Raw genomic sequence first — 21,367 nt, forward strand, 5'->3', positions numbered from 1 at the left:
GAAACAATCTTGGCAAAACTGCAGGGCTAGTAATTTTGTCATTTCTTTATTGCCAGTCTTTAAATAGGGCCTAAGCAGACAACACATGCACCTGGTGGTTTGCAAATATGACCCAAGTTGCCTCAAAGATTTTTCAATGTGCCGTAGGTAGCACCTAATTTCTAAGGTTGGGCTGAGGAGCTGCACATACTAGATGTGCGTTGCTTCCAGCAAATGGTAATGGCAGCTTCTTTTTCCCTCCCAGTTTCAGTTTTAAGACCGTTTATTTCTACAAGCCTTTTGAGTCGTATACAAATGTAACATTTTGCGTGGAGGCTGTTCTATACGTACACTACCTGAAACTAAGCTTCTACGCGGTCCAAAATTTTGCTGGAGCTGGCCTTCAACACTTGCCACATAAGGCACACTGACGTTTTCTTAACGCAATAGCAGCAATTTAAACAGTGAGCCTCCATGTGTTTTCCAAAAATACACAGTTGGGTTCATACCTATATCGAACTAGGTTGCTGCATGTGTGTGTATGTATACAACCAATGCACACGTGTCAATTGTATACTGAAACCAAGCAACACTTCATTGAAATAACTTGCGAAGACCATAGCCCCGACATTAACGGCAGCTGTAAGTTTTTTCCTGGTATTTAACATGTGAAAACAAATAAGAGAGAAACAGTTGATTACAAAAATACTTAATACTTATCAACTTTCTTATAAAGGGAAAATTCGACATCCACCCAATCGCAGCAATTGCTACAAAGGAAGCCCATACGGGTTCCTCGAAAGAAAAGCATTGCAGTTGAAGAGTTCATCCTGGTCTGGGACATGAAGTCGGGACTACCGCCTTACCGGGGCAGCCGCTCTACCATCTGAGCTAACCTGCTGGGACGAATTTTTTTTCAACTGCGAGGCTTTTCCTTTGAGGAACCCGTATGGTTTTCCTTTGTAGCAATTGCTACGATTTAGTGGATGCCTCATATATCCTTTATTAATTGTCTCCATCTTGCAGGTTTCCACAGAACTATTACGTCAAACTTATGCTAGTGTTGCAAGAAACTTTTAAGAATATAATGGCACTCTAGTAACCTATTGCAATAAAACAGCTAACTGCAGAAAGCTGATGCAGTTTTACGATTATTTTGAAGTATAAGAAGCAAAAAGTCAGTGAATTCAAGCCTGCATTCCTGCAACAGCAGGAAACTTGGTTGCAAACTTAAAGCAGCTAGGCCTAGTGTTAGAGTGCACAACAGCATCAAATGGCCACACGGCCATGCCCCAAACCAATGCCTGCCACGCGAGCCGAGAAACTGGTTCCTGCCCCTCTTCTCTTTACTCTTCCCCATCCGGGTTAACCCGGGTCGGCTGCGAGCGCTAGCTGCGGTGGCCGCTGCAAACCTAAATCAGGTAGCCCTGCCTCCAAGATTTTAGCGGCGTCTGTTGTGATCCTGGAGGCACGACCCACGGCCTCTCATCAAGCCATTGGTCGAGCGCGCGCCAGCCTAGTCATCGTCACTTCCTCCGAAACAGGAAGTGGGTTGGCTGCGAGCACCGTCTCTCCGCGACTACCCTGAACTACGGGAACCTCCACTCCAATGGGAAGACTAGCGACGCGGCAGGCATATAGTAGAGGAGGCATTGCCCAAACAAAAATGGCTACAGCTGCTAGCAGGTCAGCCTGTGTGATAAGCAAAATGCCAGCGGTGGCGACTTCGATTAATACCATTTCAAATGTACACTCATGGTAAAAAGTCCGAAAATTCGAACAGCAAAGGGTTTCAGCATGTGAAATTTTGGACGTCTTTATGCACTGGCTCAATGGGGTACGTGGCAGTGCCGCAAAGGCATCCGAATTATTGGGTGTGTCCAAAAAATTGCTTGACTGCATTTCATTCTGCCCATTTTGACCAGCCGGGACGATTACTTTTCACGTCTAAAAAGCAAAAAGTCAGTGGGTTTAAGTCTGTATTAATGTCATCTTAGGTACTCCCACAAATATTTTAACAAGTAGCACAATTTCTATGCACTTTTCATTTATATGTGACCGGCCCCACAAGATGTAGTCGTGCTCGAAATGCACGTAAGAAGCCAATGTCACTGGAAATTGGTTTGAGACCACATTTTTGTCTTTGGAGCACATGTGGATGGATCTTGGTTGAATGCCCGAGACAGTTGGCTGCAGAAAGTGCCATATCAAGGACTGCCAGTTTCCCCCAAGCAATCACTCGAAACCTTATGTTCTGCTATGTTTCTTGGAAATATTCATATGCACATAGGTAGCTGTCAACATTGCTCTGCCCGACAAAAAAAATGTTTTTTTTTTTCGAAGTACAAAAGATACAATGCCTTAAATGCAGGCATTTTAAGGGTTTGAGTAAACGTCCCTGCTAGCAGTTTTTGCAATGTCACAAAACAAAGGCATAGAATACTACTAGCTATAACCTAAATGCAAATAATTAGTCTGCAAAAAGTTTGCTGGAGCTATACAGTGCCATAGATAATACAATCATTAATAAAAATAAAGACTATTCCCCAATTCGTGTTGAGGAATGTAACGCAAAGAGCAAAATCACAAATTTAGGCAAAAGTTCACGGCCTGCTCGATTTACTCAACTAGTTCAGAATGCGCTGTCCCCTGCTATCCATTGTCACCATTAGTTCCAAACAAGTACAAGCTCAGCGTAGACAACGTTCACGGCAGGCATTGCACAGGTCGTGCTGGGCTCATTGCACACAAGGACAGAACTCGTGCAAACTAGTATGTGCAATGCATTGTGAATTAAATGGACATTGGGCGACTGGGAATGGAGAATTGAGTCATATGACGAGGCACCCAATGGAATGAAAGATAAGCTGCATCTGCGTGTAACACTTATGCACAAGTTTTATCTAATTGCATCATAAATGAACAAGTCTGTGTACCGAAATAAATATATTTGGCCAAGAAATGAAGGAAATGAGTGGGCACCACATGGCATATCAATTTGGTACCTGCTTCTGCATCTTTCAATCAGTTCCACGCAAGATGACATCTCGCTATATGTACTGTGTGCTGCTATGTTTTCTTTAAGTGTCCCTTTCCAAGTACAAAGGAAATGGTACTGCACTATAAATGGCAAGTGTAGGAAGAATCACCTTCTTGGTGAATTACTAGTCTATTTCAGGGTTTGCTGTTAGTTTTCCTTTCTCTACAGATACTCAACTTACTTGGAGGAAAGCATTATAAACGTTCAGCAGGGTCAGCAGGTCTCCCTCAAGCACTGAAAATTTGTATTTTGCTTTCCTCTGAAAAAGACCAAAAACAGGTGGGGAAAAGAAATGAAAGATAAGTTAGCACAAAGGCTCATACAAGTAGGGAAGATTTGAATTTTCAATTGGCTGTAATTCAGTAGCCATAGCAAATAAAATAATAAAAGCTTTAGTTATGTAGCTGTGAAATTTCCACTAACTTGTCACATTAAATTTTCAACGCTCTAACATCCTAAACTTCAAAGAAAACCAATGCATGTGCACTGCTTGCATCAATGGCTACCTTGCGAGTTGGACACAGGATTACTTTAGCGATTCTGTTGTTTACCAGTGATACGGAATATAGAACTGTTCCACACACCTTTCCTGGTATTAAGCATTTTTAACAGTGCGATATATAATACACTCATTGGTGAAATGTCTTGCCTTCGATGATAGGTTAGTTAAAAGGTCATTGATAAAAATTAAGAAAAATAGAGGGCCAAGATGCCTAGCAGCACAACAGAAGTGACACCGAAAAGGTGCTATTAAAAGTTATTTATGACTGAACTGTTGATACAAGGAGAGGAAGTTTCGAAGCCAGGACAATGTTAGTGAATCTAATTGGAGAGCAGATAGTTTGGAGATGAAACGACAATGAGCAACATAATCAAAAACTTCTGAAAGATCTAAAAAGATAGTTTGCTGGTTATCATTCATTTACAGTGTAGTTCAGCTGTTAATCAAAATAATGGTGCTTCATGATAACACTTTTTTAAGCCATGTTGATTAGGAAGAAATTGCTTTTTCAGTTTTAAATGGTGGCAATATGTGATGCTATGGTATGTTTCATGCCTCAACAGTGTTTTGTCCTCTTTACGTCTTTAGATTTTATGCACATCAACTCTGGCTATGCTCGCAATTTATCCTTGGTGTGTAGATGCCAGCATATGCTATCTATCTTCAGGGCCAGCCCTGCTTACATCCCCGAGTGAGTGCACTTGTCTACAGGGGTGCTTGCATGGAGATGCCACAACATGCACAGTTTCCCTGATGGTACATGTAGCCAGGGCTCCTACTTTTGTCAACATTCAAGAGTTTAGCTCCACATTCATTGTGAATAATGCGTACCGACTTAAAAAATTACCTTCAGTTTGTGCACTATGATTTAGCATATACTTATTGACACTCACTTATGGTGACAATTTTTAATATTAGCATGAATAAGTGCTCTGTTGCAGTATTCAGTTGTGAATGATCTTAACATGCTCGCTATTTTACACTCAAACATGGATAAAACAAATTATTCAACATAAAGAATAAACTTAGAATGGTTCTCGCCAATATCAGCATGTAACAAATATAGGATACAATGAAGGCATTTTTAAGTCGGAATGCGATTTTGTTGTAATAAGGTTCAACTGTAATGATTTGTCTAGTGCATTTTTTAAGAGCGAATACATAGTAGCTTCGTGCTGCCACTAGTGGATGGCAATTTTCGTTTTCATGAACTTTCCCCCGCCTTGCTGGCTTTCACACAACTGATTTGCCAGAAGGGAATGTTTATTATCAGAAGGGAAAAATTTATTATCGGCATAACAGCAAGAGAGGATTCAAATGTGCATAATAAAGAGAGACAAAACAAGGAAAGGCAGCGAGGTTAACCATACAGATGTTCAATTGGCTACCCTGCATGAGAGAAAGAGGATGAAGGATTGAAAGGAGGGGACAGAGACTTCATGTGCACAGTAGTGGACGCAGGGTGTCCATAAGACTGCATGATCAAAGTTTTGCTCTCTGTATGGGTGTTGTCCTGTAAGTGTTTGGGCATTTCACAATAATATAGTTATTGAAGAGCAGTGACTGCCCTTACCGCTTCTGCTTTCCTGCTTGAAGGAAACAAGAAAATGGACTCTATTTGCAGCATTGAAACTATTGTCAGTGCTTCCTCTGAGCAACCAAATTCTCCTGTAAAAAAAAGCATTTGTAAATTGTAAGATTGTTCTTCCCAATTCAACATTCTCATTGTGGTGACCACATACCAGATGCCAGTAACATTTTTGCCTGCATGGCTGGTACTGGAAACATGACCATTTTCGTTCCCAACTCTGTGAGGCTGCCATTCTTGTCAAGTGCTAAGAAAAAGAAAAACAGTGTCGTCATCTCATTATGACAATGGTGCTCTGCTTACCTCCCAAGGCATAGTCCAATTCTAATGCGTTAATAACAATTTTGGAAGGGGGTGGCTGAAAAATGTGAAACATGCAATCCTCAATGGCACTTTGGTCAACAACATTCCTGCAAGCAAGAACAAGGTAACTGCTCACCGAAGGAAAGCTGAAATGTGCTATGTTGTCCACTCCCAGTGACTTCAACTGAAGTATAAAGGTTGACAAGTTGCTTCGCTGTATCTCCGGGGTTGTGAACATTGGAAGCTGTTTAAAGTCATCCTCTGCAAAGGTTTTTTAAAAATTATATAAAGGTAAGTCTCTAAGAGAAACAGATTATAATAAGCACTGCTTCAGTACCAGAAGCAGTATCGGCCAGTACTAACCTCTGAATAGTCTGTAGACCTTCCCTGATGACACTCTGCCTGCCCGGCCAGCCCTTTGAGTGGCTGAGGATTGTGATTCAGGCACCACAACCAAAGCATCTGTGCTTGTCTTTGGGTTAAAGAAGTTGAGCTTCACAAAGCCACAGTCTACCACTGTGTGAAAGCATGATACATACATGAGCTACAGAGTCAAATTACAATTTAAATCTTGTACAACATACCATAAACAATTCCATTGATGGTAACGGATGCTTCAGCAATATTTGTTGCCACAACAACTTTTCGAACTTTTGGACTGAAGGGTTGAAAGGCTTTCATCTATTGAGAAGTGAAAACATATTTAATCAGTGACAACGAGCTAATTTCTTTGTGAAAATATATTTTAGCACAATGATGCTTGAAAGCCTCCTCTCTATCAATTTCCAACGTCTGATAATGAGGCAGATGTGCAAAATTTGGAATGTATTAGAATGTACAAGGTGTGTTCAAGTCCTAAAGTCTCCGATTTACTTTCAGCAGACCCACTGGCACCATAAAGCCAAAATAGCATTTAGTTTGTATGTTCATCATGCAGACAGACACATTTTCGCAATGTCATGGTTTCATAGCCCCTGCAAATGCTCCTCTGCAGATCTGTTTCACACAATGAAATTTCACAGATTCAAGAGCAGAGCAGCTCAAAAAGCTGTGACTGTAGACAGTGAATTTCACAGTGTTGGAAAAAGTAAAAATTGCTGCAGTATTTAGCAGCAGGTTAAGAATGCATCAGCAAATGTTCCTCAAAGGGCCAAAGGGCCTCTTCAGATCCTTCCACTTCTTCCTTCTCTTGCGATTCACATCACCACCTTTACTTTATGCATGCATGGCAGCAATGTGACCTCCCTTTACCAAGTGGAACATGGGGGCCATTTGTTTAGTATATGCAATGCCCCCACTCTATTCCCCACCACAGCACATGTCTAATTGTCCTCCTGGGGGAGTGGGCCATGAGCTCACAAGAAAGGTCTCTGGACCAAATGTAAGGTCAGGGTAATCATTGCAGTAATCCCATTTCAAACATCCCTTATTATTACTGTATATGGATTTGTATTGTAAGATGTCCTCTTTGTCTACAAACCTATCTCAGCAGTTCGTGTATGTAGTGCATGGCCATAACAGATTCGTTACTGAACCAGTCGATACTTCCTGCTTGTGTTTTTGCAATATATAAGAGAACTACAAAGTGATCAGTGAAGACAGGATTGTTAAGCCCAGTGCAGCAAAGATTATATAACAATTTTTTCAGCAACAAATCATTCCCAATGACGGGTATCAGAATCTAACTGATAATTATTGACTGCATTAATCAACTACAGTTCACCAATTAATAATTTTTAATAAACATTCGTAGGTGGAACATTGTAGTTACAAAACTCAAACAGTTCAGCATACCTCTTTGTTATAAATCCTGTGGCTATCACTAGATCAAAATGTCCAACAAAATTTACTGCTGTTTCAGTTAATGAAATCCTTCCCAGTCTTTTTTTTTTTTTTCGAAGTGTAAATGCTATTGACTTGTTTTGACTAGAAAAGCATAATTTATTGTTACACCTAAGACCTCCACTGAATGCACTCCGCGAAGAGTTGCAAACAGTCGCACCTACTTTACGTTTCACCCACGTACTTGCCTTTGTATGGAGAAAAAAAGTGCCTGTCATATCTAGCATAAATGTAGCACAGCTGTAAGACCTTCATTGGGAACTGCCCAGCTGCTGCTTTTCACATGCTGTGGCAAGTTCATATAAATGCTGTAACAGAACTGTCTTATGCACCGATACAAACTCTCACCAAGATTGCATGAATGGAAGCATATTTCAGCAGGATCATGCAGTGTAGTGATGTATGTCTATGCAGTTAGCATTCACTGCAGAGGCTGTAAATCTGAAATAAGTAAGGCTGCTCCTATGTTTATCTAAACTAGGTAGTTTTTGTCAGTCTCTTTAGTACAGACTTGAATTAAATCAATGAAAAATTTATGCATATGAAAAGTACATGCAGGTAGGTGTGACACATGAGAAGATATCTAAGAAATATAAAAAAAAAGAATTTTTTTTGCACAATGATGTTTCATTATTCCATACAGACAAGACTTATAGGTAATCCAGGTATACGCTCCTGACACTGCCCAGGCGGCGCGTCCGAGCAGCAATCGTCAGCGCCTCTTGTGGCACCTTCCGTCAAAACTGACACTGACATACCACGCTACTCACGCGGATCTGCCAACGTGATCGCTTGTTCACGGCCGCTCAATGAAACCTTGTTTTCATTGAGCGGCCGTGGCTTGTTCATGCTTGTTTTGAAACGAACAAATGGCGCAAGTTTTGCGGTGGTTTCAGACCAATCTTAACTTTAGACGGTCGGATACGCCCTGCCATTTGTCGTAAAGGGGAAAAGCTCTACGCTGCCGGACACGTTCACAGCGTGAAAGAAACCCCCGGTGTGACTGTGCTGGCGAAGTAAACGAGAAGAAAGGGGATTAACCGAGGGGCTTGATTTTATTATTAGTCACATCATAAGAACTGAATCATGAGATGTGTCACTTCCACCAAGCAAAACGCAGCTGCAGCGTATCTCTAGCCTGAGTACACTCAACTATCATATTATGCTTTGCTCAAGCAGCTCAATTGAGTGTGCAGGCATGGCTGAGATTATTAAGCGTTAGGCGTAGGTAAAGAAGGGAAAATCAGGCATCCAACTGTTCGTAGTAATTGCTACGAGGGAAACCCAAACGGTTTCCTCGAAAGAAAAGCCTCAAAATTGAAGAAAAATTCATCCTGGTCAGGGACTCGAATCCGGGACCACCGCCTTTCCGGGGCAGCCGCTCTACCCTAACCAGGCGGCTAGCAGAAGGCAGGGCAAAGTCGAATTTGTTGACAACACGAAGCAAAGGCAAGAGTTTGACGTAATAGTTCCGCGAAAGCCCGCAAGGTGGAGAGAAGTAATTAAAGAAAGGAAAATCAGACAGCCACCCATTCGTAGCAATTGCTACAAACGAAACCGTAGGTGTTCTTATCCAACCATTTGACTTACCGTAGACCCGTGCCGTAGACAAAAAGTGTCCTTCCGTGGTACTGTTTTGACACGCTTGCAAAGCCTTCTTTGCCAGGGATGATATACGCCATATCTTTTAGATTTACTAAAAGGCTTTTGTAAACAACTTGAACAAAAATTTTATTAGACTGCTATGTTCTGAAAGTATACCACAGTACTTTGTTTACAACTGCCGAGGCACCGGTATGACCAAGCTTGGGCCACTCCGGCCGCCAAGACTCGGGTGACCGTATCCGGCAACCTGAACCCAAGCAGAGCCACACAGCGTGAAGTGCTGAGCGACTCGTGCAAGCCAGAACACCTGCGGCCACCACGCAGTACGCCTCGTATACAGCAAAATAAAAAGCTCTAAAAGATATGGAGAATTTGCACAAATATGTAAGCCGGCTGCCCGACAAGACTCTTTCTTGACCAAAAACTTCCAGTCTACTGACTACAATACTTTCTAGTGCGATCATCCAGGAAGGACGTTAGGATGGATAGTTGGGCGTGTTGGTTAAGCATGATCTGAAGTGAAGGCGCTAAAACGAAGGTGGACGAAGAAAGAACACACAGGAAGGAAGCGCGAGCACAAAATCACGGCCGGCCAGGAAATCTGTAGAGTCGGAGAGCAGGCAGCCCTGCACGGCCGTTACAGCCTTTGACGCTGCAGTACCGCCGTCCCTACGCTTTTCTTCCTGGGCTGTTTTCAATGTCTTGCACATTTGCCATCGTAAAAAATCGGTACGAGAACGTTTACCCGCAGGACGGTGGCGCACGTGGTTCAGAAGTTTCGAATCACACGCGGTCATAACAACAACACGTGCGCCACTACGCCGTCGACTGAAGTTTGATCAGTACCAGAGTTGCGTTTTCGACGCTACAGGTGGCGCGGCCGTCGCCGGGAAACTCCACTGTCAGGAGCGTATAGCCATATAGGAAATCCAAGAACGAGTCAGTAAATAGTGTAAGTAATAGCATTTCATAAGCACCCATCGAGTGAGAAATGGAGATGAAATTATCACTTTAGCGAGTCATTGAAAATCGCCAAACATTTATAGTGTACCTATAAGGCATCTGAACCAATTAATGAACAATTCAACTAAGAGCTACAGTGCTTGGCGCACTTATGACAGTTACCTTCAAAACATTTCAAAGCAAAATATTTCCATGCAGGATAAAAACATTTTTGCCATTTTCAAGTTCCTCATCATGTAGGTATGGCATGAAGTAGTAATGTCAGAGCACTTAATAACACTGCTTATCTTAATATTTGATTATCAATGTTTGCTTGCACGGCATAGATGGGATCAGAAGTAATAACACAGTAAAATACTAATGACCACACACTATATCCCATGTAGTCACCGCACTTTGCAAAAAACAAACAAACATTATGATCACCTTTTAAAGAGACACCAACGGAACACTGAATCAATCTAAATTGTTAGATCAGCTTGCTAGAAATGTTTCAATGTTTCTTTTATGCGGAAGAGATCAATAATTAATTGTAAAAGAAATTGCAATTGAAGGGGCTGTCCCAGAACAGGATGTCTTATCCAACTAGGCCACCAATCTCAGAGTTCATGCTCTGCCAGGCACTATTGCCGGCTTTGAGCCAAAGGCCCACAGAGAGGGCACCACACTCCCATAAAAAGCATGGAGACAGCAGCATGTGAAGAAGTAGCACCAGTGAGCTCAGTAGGAAAATTGAATCAAATTGGCCAAACTATTTTTTACAGCGAAGCTGTAAAAAATAGCTGGAAATATAGCTGGAAAAAATTGGCCCGTCCATCTGTCGCCTGCACACCAAAATATCCTTCGGCACAACCCCATGCGCGTGCTGTTATGGTTGGCGTGTAACAACCCGGGCAAAAGGGATGTTCTACCACCATGCCTCGTCAAAACAAAGGGTGGATTCCTAATTTGCTGTGGTTGTCTCGAGAGGTTACCGGTCTGGCAGGTGCACCGCAGTACTTACAGGCCCCTTCGTGTGTGTGCATTCCTAAGTGAAACAAAGAATGGATTCCTAATTTGCTATGGTTGTCTCGAGGGGATGCTGGTCTGGCGGACGCCCCGCAGTGTTCACAGGCTCCTTTGTGTGTGTGCGTGAAAACCCTTTCCGCGAACCAGACAGGACCCTTGGGAACCAGCGGAGGCACGCTCGTGAAGACGTCAACTGGGAGAATGGATCAGTCGCCCGTCCACAACCAGACGCCCTTTCCGCGAACCAACGATGCGTGAAAGAGAAGTGATAGCTGCCTACGATTCCCAGGGCCCGTGGGCTGCCGCCAGTGGAGGCACGCTCGTGAAGATGTCAATGCATGAAGATGCGTGATGTCCGCACCTGACGTTGTAGATCAGATGGATGTGCACAAATTTGAATGCTTGATTGATATTTTGTATCGTGATCACCCAACCTGATGTTATGAAATGTCAAATTTGCTTGTGTTCTACTATTTTCCCTCCCTGTAACTACCCTCAAGCGAGGGTTAAATGTATTATAAAGAAGAAAGAACTGGGAGAACGGATCCATTGCCCATCCACAACCAGGCGCCCTTTCCACAAACCAGCGACGCATGAACGAGAAGTGATCAGCTGCCTACGATCCCCAGGACCCGAGGGTTGCCACCAGTGGAGCCAAGCTCGGCAAAACATCGTCCTGGGAAAGTTGGTGCCGCCGCCAAGCACCGTGGGACTCGGTGCATGTCACGTGACGTTGACATAAGTAAGATCCCGCCTAAGATTTTAGCGGGCCTATTTAAAGGGCCCCACAATGTACTTTTTCACTTCATTGTCTTCTTATCTTTCACCAACCATTGAATAAACCATCCAAGTTTCGCACTAGAAGTCATCTCGTCCTTGTCCAGTCACCATGGTCTACCAGATGCCTGCAGCCCGCCGGCAACACCACGCTACCCAATAGTAACGCCGGTCAAGGTTGAAGAAACAGGGGTCGCAACAACTGTCAGCAGCGGTGGGGTACGCTACCCTGGAGAACGCAACAATGCATGAAAGAGAGAGAGAGAGAGAGACGCTCGTGATTGGCTGCGCCAGTAGTGACGTCACTGCTTTTTGTCCCAGCCGGGCGCACGCACGCAGCAGTTTCTTTCCGGCTCCGAAATGGGTAGGCCACAAGTCATACGTACTCCTGAGAGCAGGCAGCTTTCGATCAGCAACACCACGAGCAGAACTGGGAACGAGCTCGTCTACGCTGTGCCGATGCTGCAGCCCGGGCACAAGAACAGGCTTGTGCAGCTGAGCGCAAGCAGCAACTGCGTACCAAGGATCTGGCAGCCTACCAAGTTGTCGTTTAATGCACCGTTAGGATTAACCCAGTGATAAACATTGGGGCCGCACATTTCAGCTTCGCTGGTTAACCATCTGTAGGAGTGCTTGGGCAGTGATTTTACTTTTCATGCCTAAATGAAGAATACTCAACTGTTTTGATGTGCGGCTGACTACCATTTTCTAATAATAAATGGAACACACGTCAATCACGGAAGCTGCTGTTTTTACAATCATGGTGCCAATCCTGACCAACGTTTACATAAGTTTCTTGGTTATGAAAAATCCATTCTCTGTAAAAGTGACACTTTGGACACCCTGAAACACTGTTCTATCGCTTTAGCTTGACTTAATATTAGCCATTAGTGCCCTCATAAGCAACAGAATATTTTAAGGCACTACACTGTTTTAGACTACTTCAAACAATAGCCTGATAATTTTTATGTGGGACCCAACACGGTGGCTTAGCAGCTATGGTATCGTGCTGCTAAGCATGAGGTCGCGGCATCAAATTCCGGCCGCGGTGGTCGCATTTCGATAAGGGCAAAATGCAAAAACGCCTGTGTCCCATGCATTAGAGGCACGTTGAAGATCCTTTTGTCGTCAAAATTATTCCGGAGTCCCCCACTACAGCGTGCTTCATAATCAAATTGTGGTTTAGGCACGTAAAACCCCAGAGTTCAATTCACTTTATTTATATGTTGGCTCTTGGTCTCCATACCTGTTCTGACTGAGGTAGTGACCCATACAGTGGCAAAACATACATGCTTGAAATGCCAGGAGTGTTTTTTGTATTTCTTGAGTATTCCCTGAAACATTCCAATGAAAAGCACTGAAAAATTTGTATTACGTCAAAGAAAAGCGGGCACTGTGAGATCACCTTGTTAGAAAGGTTTCAATGCTTCTTTTATGCCCAAGAGATAAACTAACTTTAAACGAAACTGAAATTGAAGGGGCTGTGAATAATAAAAAAAAGATAAACTAGTGCACGTGTCACTATACCTTAAACTTCAAGCATGAAGTAAAGCAGTTTCTTGATAATACAGTCAAACAAAAATACCATCATTGTATCCAATATACATCATAAACATATATAGTATTTGTCGCATGCTGATATCAACGAGAAACATTTGATTTACTACATTGTGCTCTATAATGGTTGTATCTATGTTCAATATATAAATATTCAATTGCATTATTAACTAATAATCTAATTGATACTAGCATGTTTACGAATAGTTTCATAAAGTTTAGCCCACTGTATCTTAATTGGACACCCAGTAAATTCAGCTCAGTGAGAGCATGCAATCTCATAGTAACTGCACAAAATGAATTACATATCTGCCAAAAAAGGCACATGACAGCAAGCAATGCTACGAACTTAGTAAATGGCGACTTGCTGGTGGTTGTGTGCTTGCTGGTTACATTTTGGTATAATGTACAGCATGTTTTTTTTTTTGTTTTTTGTTTTCCAGATCGAACGTTTTCAAAATTGGCTGTGGCAGTTACTTGGTTACCTTGACTTGTTGTGCAAGTAATATGGACACCTTTGTTTAACCTAACTGGAAAGGAGGAACTGCGTTAAGTCCCACAAGCAATTTTCAAAATTTGTTAGTAGAAACAAAATGATACAGCTCCTCTACGCTGCCCAAGAACACTATTTCAGCTTTCCACATTAATAAGATATGTCTGTCTAAATATATGTATAAAAATGTACCCCTGCCATTCATGAATATAAAATTTACCAGACACAATCTTGACATATACATGAATATTGTCACAGGCGAAACAACAGAGACAGCCAGTTTGTCTGGTTCCAGTCTTTACTGGAACCAGACAAAGAAAAAGTTCCCCTCTTATTCCGAGTCCCAAGCATGTACGTGCCACACCAGATGGCTCATATGTCATGTCATGTGTCAATATAGAACTGAAAGCCTAGTAGCTCACAGCTCCAGAAAAGCAGCAAGAGGCCTATTTTATGTCACAGTAGAGCAATATCATTTGTGTTAGGCGCCACTCAAGTATAAAATGCAAGTACAGTGTCCATAAAGGTTATCCAGACATGCATGCAGCTACCACCTGTCAAAAAAAATAAAAAATCCCGGGCCAGCATACTGGTATCTACAACAGGCATTAAGCGATGCAGTGAGAACGGTGGGTACACTGCAAAGGAGACTACACTCTTGCATCAGGCCAGTGCCAAGCACACCCATAGCAGCCAATCAGACAGCATAATATCCCAGGTTAAGATGCACAAAAACAGCAATTTAACTCAATTTGGATGTGATCAAAGTCATCACACAGCAGTAATGAGGTAGTGCCTAAACTAAGGTTAAATTAGCCAATGTGTACACATATTCAGATTAACTTCAAGATACAGTAAAGCCTACATATAAGAACCCCCCCCCCCCCCCCCCCACTTAGAGCAAACTGCGCTACTACGAAGAGTTTCTCTACACCCAAAATATTTCAAAAGGAGTCTATGGGAGATCCATCCACTTGTAACGATCAGGAGCCCTGCTCAGTTCAGTTAGAATAAATAGAATAAACCATAGCACGACAGCGTGTCGACAAGCCGGGGAGAAGGTAGCACGGCGTCTCCACAGCATATGCCACGTAAAAGAGCCAATCAGTGCAGTGCCGTGCCTCACTTTTATTGCGATAGCAATTATATGGACACTACAGGCACATTTCTGCTGTCGCCGTGAGGTTCTGTATAAAGTCCAAGGGCAATAAAACCGTCGCCGTGCGCCGCATGCAGTATGTGTGAAAGAAAGCGTGCAAAGGTGAGCCGGCGAACGCGGTTAAATCTCGCTTGCGCGAGTGAGGCACGGGGGTCAGGCAAGGGTGGGGGGGCATTCTCCAGCGGCTGCTAGGATGCCTCGATGTCCTTGCCTGCCACTCCACACAGAGCGGAGACATCCGCAGCGTCTACTACGGCGTAGAGCACGCGAATGGCAGGCACTGTAAGGACGTGCTGCCGGCGCTTGTGTGTCTTGAAAGCGATCTGCAATGTGGTCAAAGTGCGCGCCTGCACATGCCTCATGTTCAAAGCGATCTGCGATGTTTGCAGAGTGTGCATAGTGCCGGTAGCTTTGTATGCACTGTGCTTTCGACGTTTCGTTCATGTTGAAGTGAGAGATGCACGAAGGCCAATTCGCTTGCTGCTGCTGCAATTCCTCATTCCAGCATTTTGACAGCAAGTTTCTGTGCTCATCAAGTGAGATGTGTTCATGTATACCTGAGCATGCATGACACTGTGCTTGTTAATTTAGTTAAAACACGGCGGGTTAGTTGGTTTTAATCCATGATAGAATGTGTAAGCGTGACTGAACAAGGACGTAGAAAGGAGCAGATGCACAAAGTCTCTGTGTGTCTGTTTCTTTCTACATCCTCGTTCAGTCACGCTTACACATTCCATCATGGTTAATTTATTTAGTAAGCAAAGCTTTATAAGTTTATACGGCAGATAAAACTATTATCCTTACTTTGTACAGCTGTCTAATTTGCTATCGCAATCGGCGCTTCGCCTTTCGGGCAGAACTGCAACTTTTTTTCCTTTATTTATTTACTTATTGTTCTTAGCTTGCACATGTGCTGCTGCAACTGGCTGTCTGGCCTCCTTCAATCATCTTGTATATGCAAGGTGCTTGGCCTAAGACCACGCTGACAGCTTTTCAAACTTGGACAATGCCATTATTGGGTCAACATTACCAGAACAAACTTCAATCACTGATTTCTGCCACTCTAGCATTGTGCATGTCAATTTTGGTAATAAAAAGGCTCGTCTGTGCCTTGTTCTCTTCTTTATTGGTAGTTTGGAGGAAAAGTCCAATTATAATCAACTTCTGATACAGCAAACACATTTCGTGCAAAGAAACTGTTAATTATATCTGGGCTCGAGTGTACCTGTTATTAGCATTTGCGTTCTTCCTACTAATGACACAACTGTTTGATGGTTCATAGGTCAAAATGATATTATTTAAGAATATGTGATAATTAAATAAAAATTACTATTTACAGAATACTGGCATACCAGAGGTACCTAAGGAAGCAGCAGTGCTAGCAGCGGCATTTTGCAGTGCTGTGTTCAACCACAATACCTTAGAAACATTATTGTGTCTCATAAGTCTTTTTGCCAAAGAAAAAATTGACAATATGCATTCATTAAGACTATGTTGCTGCCAATGTTTTTATGCCAGCAGCCAAGTACCTGAGCGATTCGTGGGATTTAGAGTCCAAAAGCAACACTGGAACTAAGTAGGTCACAGTCTTTCATTGCAATTATATTTCTGCGTACTTTGCTTGAACTGAGATGTCACCATTCGCTCTACTGCTCTCGTCTACATCTCTTATTATAGAAACAGTTCATAGTACCGATCAGGTACCTATTATCAATACAAATGCACTGCTGTTCAACTAACAGTATTGTGAACCATTCCATTTTTAACTGATTGACTAAGTTTACTATCCCAGAGCAACACGCGTTCTTTGAGAGGCAACAGTGAGGTCTCCAGATTAATTTTAGCACCTGAGGTTCTTTAACATGCATCCAAAGATTTTTGCATTCTATCACCCTTAGAATGCGACCACCATGGTCAAAGATGTTGAACTTGAAACATCACGCTTGGTAGCACAATGCCACAACCTAAACTACCATAGCAGGCAACTATTTCAAGGGCAACTAAGACTTTGAGAACAAGAAAGAGTAATACTTACTTAAGAAGATTGACAGCTTCTTCAACTTCATCCTGGCCTGTTAGGAACACTAACACATGGCCCATGCGTTGGGTTTCATGAATTTTCACAACCGTTTCAACAGCTGCTTTCACATAGTTTGGGATTGGGTTAGACAGGTAGTAAACTTCAACAGGATATGCTCTTCCTTGAATGCTTAAGATTTCTGCTGAAATATGCTTGCTGAAATGGTTCAGTAGTATTATGTTAGCACACCTCCTGACGTGTACCCAAAAAAGTGCTTTTGAAGAGTTATATAATCAATGCTATAATAATATATCAATCTGTCCATGCATTGCTAGATTGCTTCAACATTCTGCTAGTGATAGATTTTGATGTTTCAAAATATTCAGTACAGTCACCCTCATATAAACCTTGCCGTCTTCAAAATGATTACTGTTGCATACACTTAACACAATTGGGCTGTTTACAATCAACTGTCATATTCAACTCCAAAAGCTATCCAAGGTAGGCTTGAGCTTTGCTCTTTATAGACTTTGATAATGAAACGAACTAGCTATACTGAACTACAATGCAAAAAGACAAAAGAAGAATGGAGACACACATGAACACAAGTGCTCCATAAGCTCTGCTTTTCTTCTCTTTTTGTGCTGCAGATGAATATGGTCAAACCTTACCAATATACCCTATGCTGAATCAGGTCAAGCCATGCTGTATATTCCTGTCACTAAGACAAAACGACATAAAGTACATTGCATAATTTTTTTTCTTGTTCTTTTTTTTTTCTCGCTACATCTATGTTGTCTGTCACAAAAATCTTTTATCCTTATTCATGCTCTGATTTCCTCAGCTACTTTGTACCCAGAAACTTTTTTTCTGCACTGTAACTAAAATCTTATAAGGCATAGTTGGTTGATGGTGTGGGTGCTGGGGAATGACACTAAACACAGATAAAAGCGTAGTACTGCGAATGACAGATAAGAAATCACCCCTGCTTTATACATATAAGTTAGGTCCATCACCTCTTCATGAAATCACTAGCTATAAATACCTAGGAGTGACCCTTAACAATTCACTATCATGGAATGATCACATAACTAACACTTGTGCTTCAGCCTTCAGAAAACTATGCCTGCTGAGACACAAACTTAAGAAGGCCCCACCTAACGTTAAAATTCTATGCTACGTCTCCCTAATTAGACCTAAGCTCGAATATGCTTGCATAGTTTGGGATCCATACACAAAAACTAATATCAATAGTCTTGAGAGAATTCTGAGAAAAGCGGTCAGATTTATATTTAACAAATTTTCCAGATGTGATTTCCCCACCGAACTTATGGAAATTAACAACCTTGAACCACTCGAACTTAGAAGAAAAAAACAGAGACTTGAACTCCTTAAACTACTTCACACTAACAATTTATCCCTTGACCCATCTGAACATTTATCGCAGTTATCGACCAGAACTATACGCCACCGCAGACATGATGCATTAACCCTTACTTTGCAAGAACAAACACATATAAGTTTTCTTTTTTTCCTCGAACTGTAACCGAATGGAATTGTATATATTGAATCCACTTCCTAATCTTGTTTTTCATTGTTCTGTTTGTTTTGTCAATCTGATTTTCTTTGTATGTACCATATGTCGCCCTCCCTGCTTGGACGACGTGTCCGCAGTATTCAATAAATAAATAAATAAATAACTGTATAAAAGTCACACTAACCGATATGATAATGATATATGTCTTCGCATACCTTTCAGTGTCACTGTGGAAAAACTGTTTGAGAACTTCTGCTTCTAGTGTTGCAGATGAAATAATGAGACGAAGGTCTGGCCTCTTAAGAAGTATCTTCTTCATAAGTCCCAAAGATGTATCAGTCAAGAGAGTCCTTTCATGGGCTTCATCCAGCATGAGAACAGAATATGTAGGCAGCAGTGGATTGGCCATAATTTCGTTGACAAGGATTCCTTCTGTCATAAACTCAAATGAAGAACATAAACATGCAATACGATGTAAATAGGACCATGATAATCAGTGCATACACATTGTATAAGCTGAATGACAGCAGTAAATGCAAAAGTGGCTCCTTACTTTGACCCTCGTCCTTTCCCTGTCAAAGCATTCATCAAACCGCACACAATAGCCGACCTCTTGCCCCACCAAGCAGCCCTTTTCTTCGGCTACTCTCCTCGCCAACTGTAAAACATTAAAAGAAAGAAAATATCATCCTGTGTCAGTGTGACACCATGTTCACTCAAAGTGATACGTACCGTTATTGCCGCCATTCTTCTGGGCTGCGTGACGCCAATCATCTGGCCCTTCTGCGCCCAGCCTGCTTCCATGAGGTACTGAAATTGCCTTACTTTTAGTAGAAACACGTAGACATAGATATGCTTCAAATGATTTCTCACCTGTGGAATTTGCGTACTTTTGCCGCTTCCAGTTTCCCCAGTTACAATCAACACTCTGTGCTTATCTACAAGGTACAAGATATCCATGCGATTCTGCAAGACGCAGTCAGCCCCCATGTATCAATGAACAGCAATAAACGAGCAGAGGATGTTTTATTATAAAGTTCTCACCCTGAACACTGGAAGCCTTTCTCTCTGCTGGCTGATAGAGAGGGAAACGTTTGGATTGTACACATAGTTCGTGTACTCCGCATTACCACTTCTATCCTCGATTATCCATTCTTCGTTCAGGAATTCCTTGTCACCTCCTGGAAGAACGCCAATGCATGTCGACAAAACTGTAGATCGTAAGTATATTTTTTATATTCACCTGGTTTCTGAAACACTGGTCTTTGAAACATTATTCTACCATTTAGGTTTTCACGCTTCGCTTCTGTGACATCCGGTGATGCCACATATGTAAATACACAACGTGAACCAGAGCTTGCTAAAGGATTGACTGTCCTGCAAGCGCACCTTTCAAAAGCGTAAACAAAAATGTGCGCGCATCGCCACCATCACCCGTGTCACCCGTGCTTGCGGTTTCGTCTAGTTTCGGTACTGTAAATTTTAGTCTGCGAAAAATATTACTTGTATTGATGATTAATAGCATATACCTAAAGCAAAGTTTTGTTTTTATTGTTTCTGATAAAGTTTTCTATAAGTTTTTTGCATTTGTTAAATACACCAGGCAAGGAAGTGATACGCAAGCATTCCCGGGTTTACTCGATTGTAACGGGAATCTTTTTTCGTGATTTTCGTTGCTTAAACCCAACATTTGAACCCGAGATTTAGGTAACGTCAAAATTTACAATTTTAAAACAAATATACTAAATTATGCTGCTTTTGATCTTATGTTGGCGACCTGTATCCTTACGTCTCGATTCAATCCATAAACAAGTCGACCGAAGTCAACACTTCTTTTTCGTTGAAATCGGCGCCACTTTCATTCGCACGTTTTTCTCCCACTCTAACCATAGTGAAAGTGGAACTGAAAAAAAGCCTGTTTCACATGATGCGATTTTCGTCGCACCGGAAGTGCGATTTCCGTCGTTTGCGATGAAAATCGCAGTCGCAGTGCCGACCCCCCGATTTTCGGCTGCGACCAACCGGTTGGTCGCACAGTCGCACCGTCGCACCGATCGCTGCGATTTTCCGTCGAAATTGCGCGGAGAGCTGTCAACGGAGCTATTCCGCCGGTTTGTTTTGGAAAATGGCGTCTCGCACGACAAGTGCAATGCGCGGAGAGGTGGATCGTCGAATTCGGTACGTACGCGAAGGGAGAATAAAAAACTTGTACCGCAGATTGCATTCTCCGATTGCTATGCGTTTGTTGACACGCTACACAGCAAATGAAGTGCATTTTCACGTTTGCTTCGTACGCCTTTGGGAGTTCTCAGTACTAGGAGGTGTTCGAACCCCAGCAGACGACGAGGTCGTCACAATTTTCTTTTGCTGAGTAGCATGCAGAAATCGCGCTTACAAAGCAGCTTGAATTACTTCAAACTTGGCAAGGGCAAATGACAAGACAGCAAAGTACCCGAAGTTTCAACGTTGCGCTGAACGCGGTACCGTTCAGTTGCATTTTCTTGTCGGTTTTCAAGCATGAATTTCCCGATGCATCTTGAAAGCTTATCTTGCCTCTTATTAAATTTGACAGAGCGAAAGTGTAGGCTATCGTAATGAATTTGCTACGATAGCATTAAATCCGTGGCTTGAATAAAACATTACATGCACGTCGAGTTGCACCTCTTCTCTGGATATTTTTTTTTTCTTGCACAGAAACCAATAAACATTGACTATGTTGCGGACTTTGTATCCTTACTGCATCTGTATGAACACATGCTCTGCAAGGTACTTAACTGTACAGCTAGTAGATTAAGTAAATTGCTTGCTATAATGGCACAGTGACAATGTACCCTCCTGCACAATTATGTAGAACTCGTGCAACAATGCGAAAAGCAGGCAAATGGCCTGTTCTAGTGGGGATAAAACAGTATAAAACGACACGCTGAAGAAAAGTAAATCAAAACTGTGCAGTGAAGTCAGCCAGTACAAGCAGTTCTTGCACGTTCACGGCTG

At 42.3% G+C, this 21,367-nt stretch overlaps 1 protein-coding gene across 2 annotated transcripts in view; it reads right to left on the minus strand.

Moving 5' to 3' along the window:
• LOC142562420 (putative ATP-dependent RNA helicase DHX35) overlaps nucleotides 1-19,825 on the minus strand; it is a 22,627-nt gene extending 2,802 nt beyond the window's left edge. For both annotated transcript variants that reach the window (XM_075673519.1, XM_075673518.1), the window contains exons 1-15: nucleotides 19,617-19,825; nucleotides 19,418-19,554; nucleotides 19,247-19,339; nucleotides 19,106-19,183; nucleotides 18,927-19,031; nucleotides 18,589-18,815; nucleotides 16,852-17,052; nucleotides 12,854-12,941; nucleotides 5,997-6,093; nucleotides 5,776-5,928; nucleotides 5,549-5,673; nucleotides 5,413-5,467; nucleotides 5,264-5,356; nucleotides 5,095-5,189; nucleotides 3,201-3,278 (exon numbers count right to left, since the gene is read on the minus strand). In XM_075673519.1, coding sequence (XP_075529634.1) covers nucleotides 3,201-3,278; nucleotides 5,095-5,189; nucleotides 5,264-5,356; nucleotides 5,413-5,467; nucleotides 5,549-5,673; nucleotides 5,776-5,928; nucleotides 5,997-6,093; nucleotides 12,854-12,941; nucleotides 16,852-17,052; nucleotides 18,589-18,815; nucleotides 18,927-19,031; nucleotides 19,106-19,183; nucleotides 19,247-19,339; nucleotides 19,418-19,554; nucleotides 19,617-19,647 — 1,656 coding nt within the window. In that variant the 5' untranslated portion in view covers nucleotides 19,648-19,825. The remainder of the gene's footprint in view (nucleotides 1-3,200; nucleotides 3,279-5,094; nucleotides 5,190-5,263; nucleotides 5,357-5,412; nucleotides 5,468-5,548; nucleotides 5,674-5,775; nucleotides 5,929-5,996; nucleotides 6,094-12,853; nucleotides 12,942-16,851; nucleotides 17,053-18,588; nucleotides 18,816-18,926; nucleotides 19,032-19,105; nucleotides 19,184-19,246; nucleotides 19,340-19,417; nucleotides 19,555-19,616) is intronic.
• Between the last annotated feature and the right edge of the window lie 1,542 nt (nucleotides 19,826-21,367).

The sequence above is a fragment of the Dermacentor variabilis genome, chromosome 1 (genome assembly GCF_050947875.1).
Source record: "Dermacentor variabilis isolate Ectoservices chromosome 1, ASM5094787v1, whole genome shotgun sequence".
Taxonomy (NCBI): Eukaryota; Metazoa; Arthropoda; class Arachnida; order Ixodida; family Ixodidae; genus Dermacentor; species Dermacentor variabilis.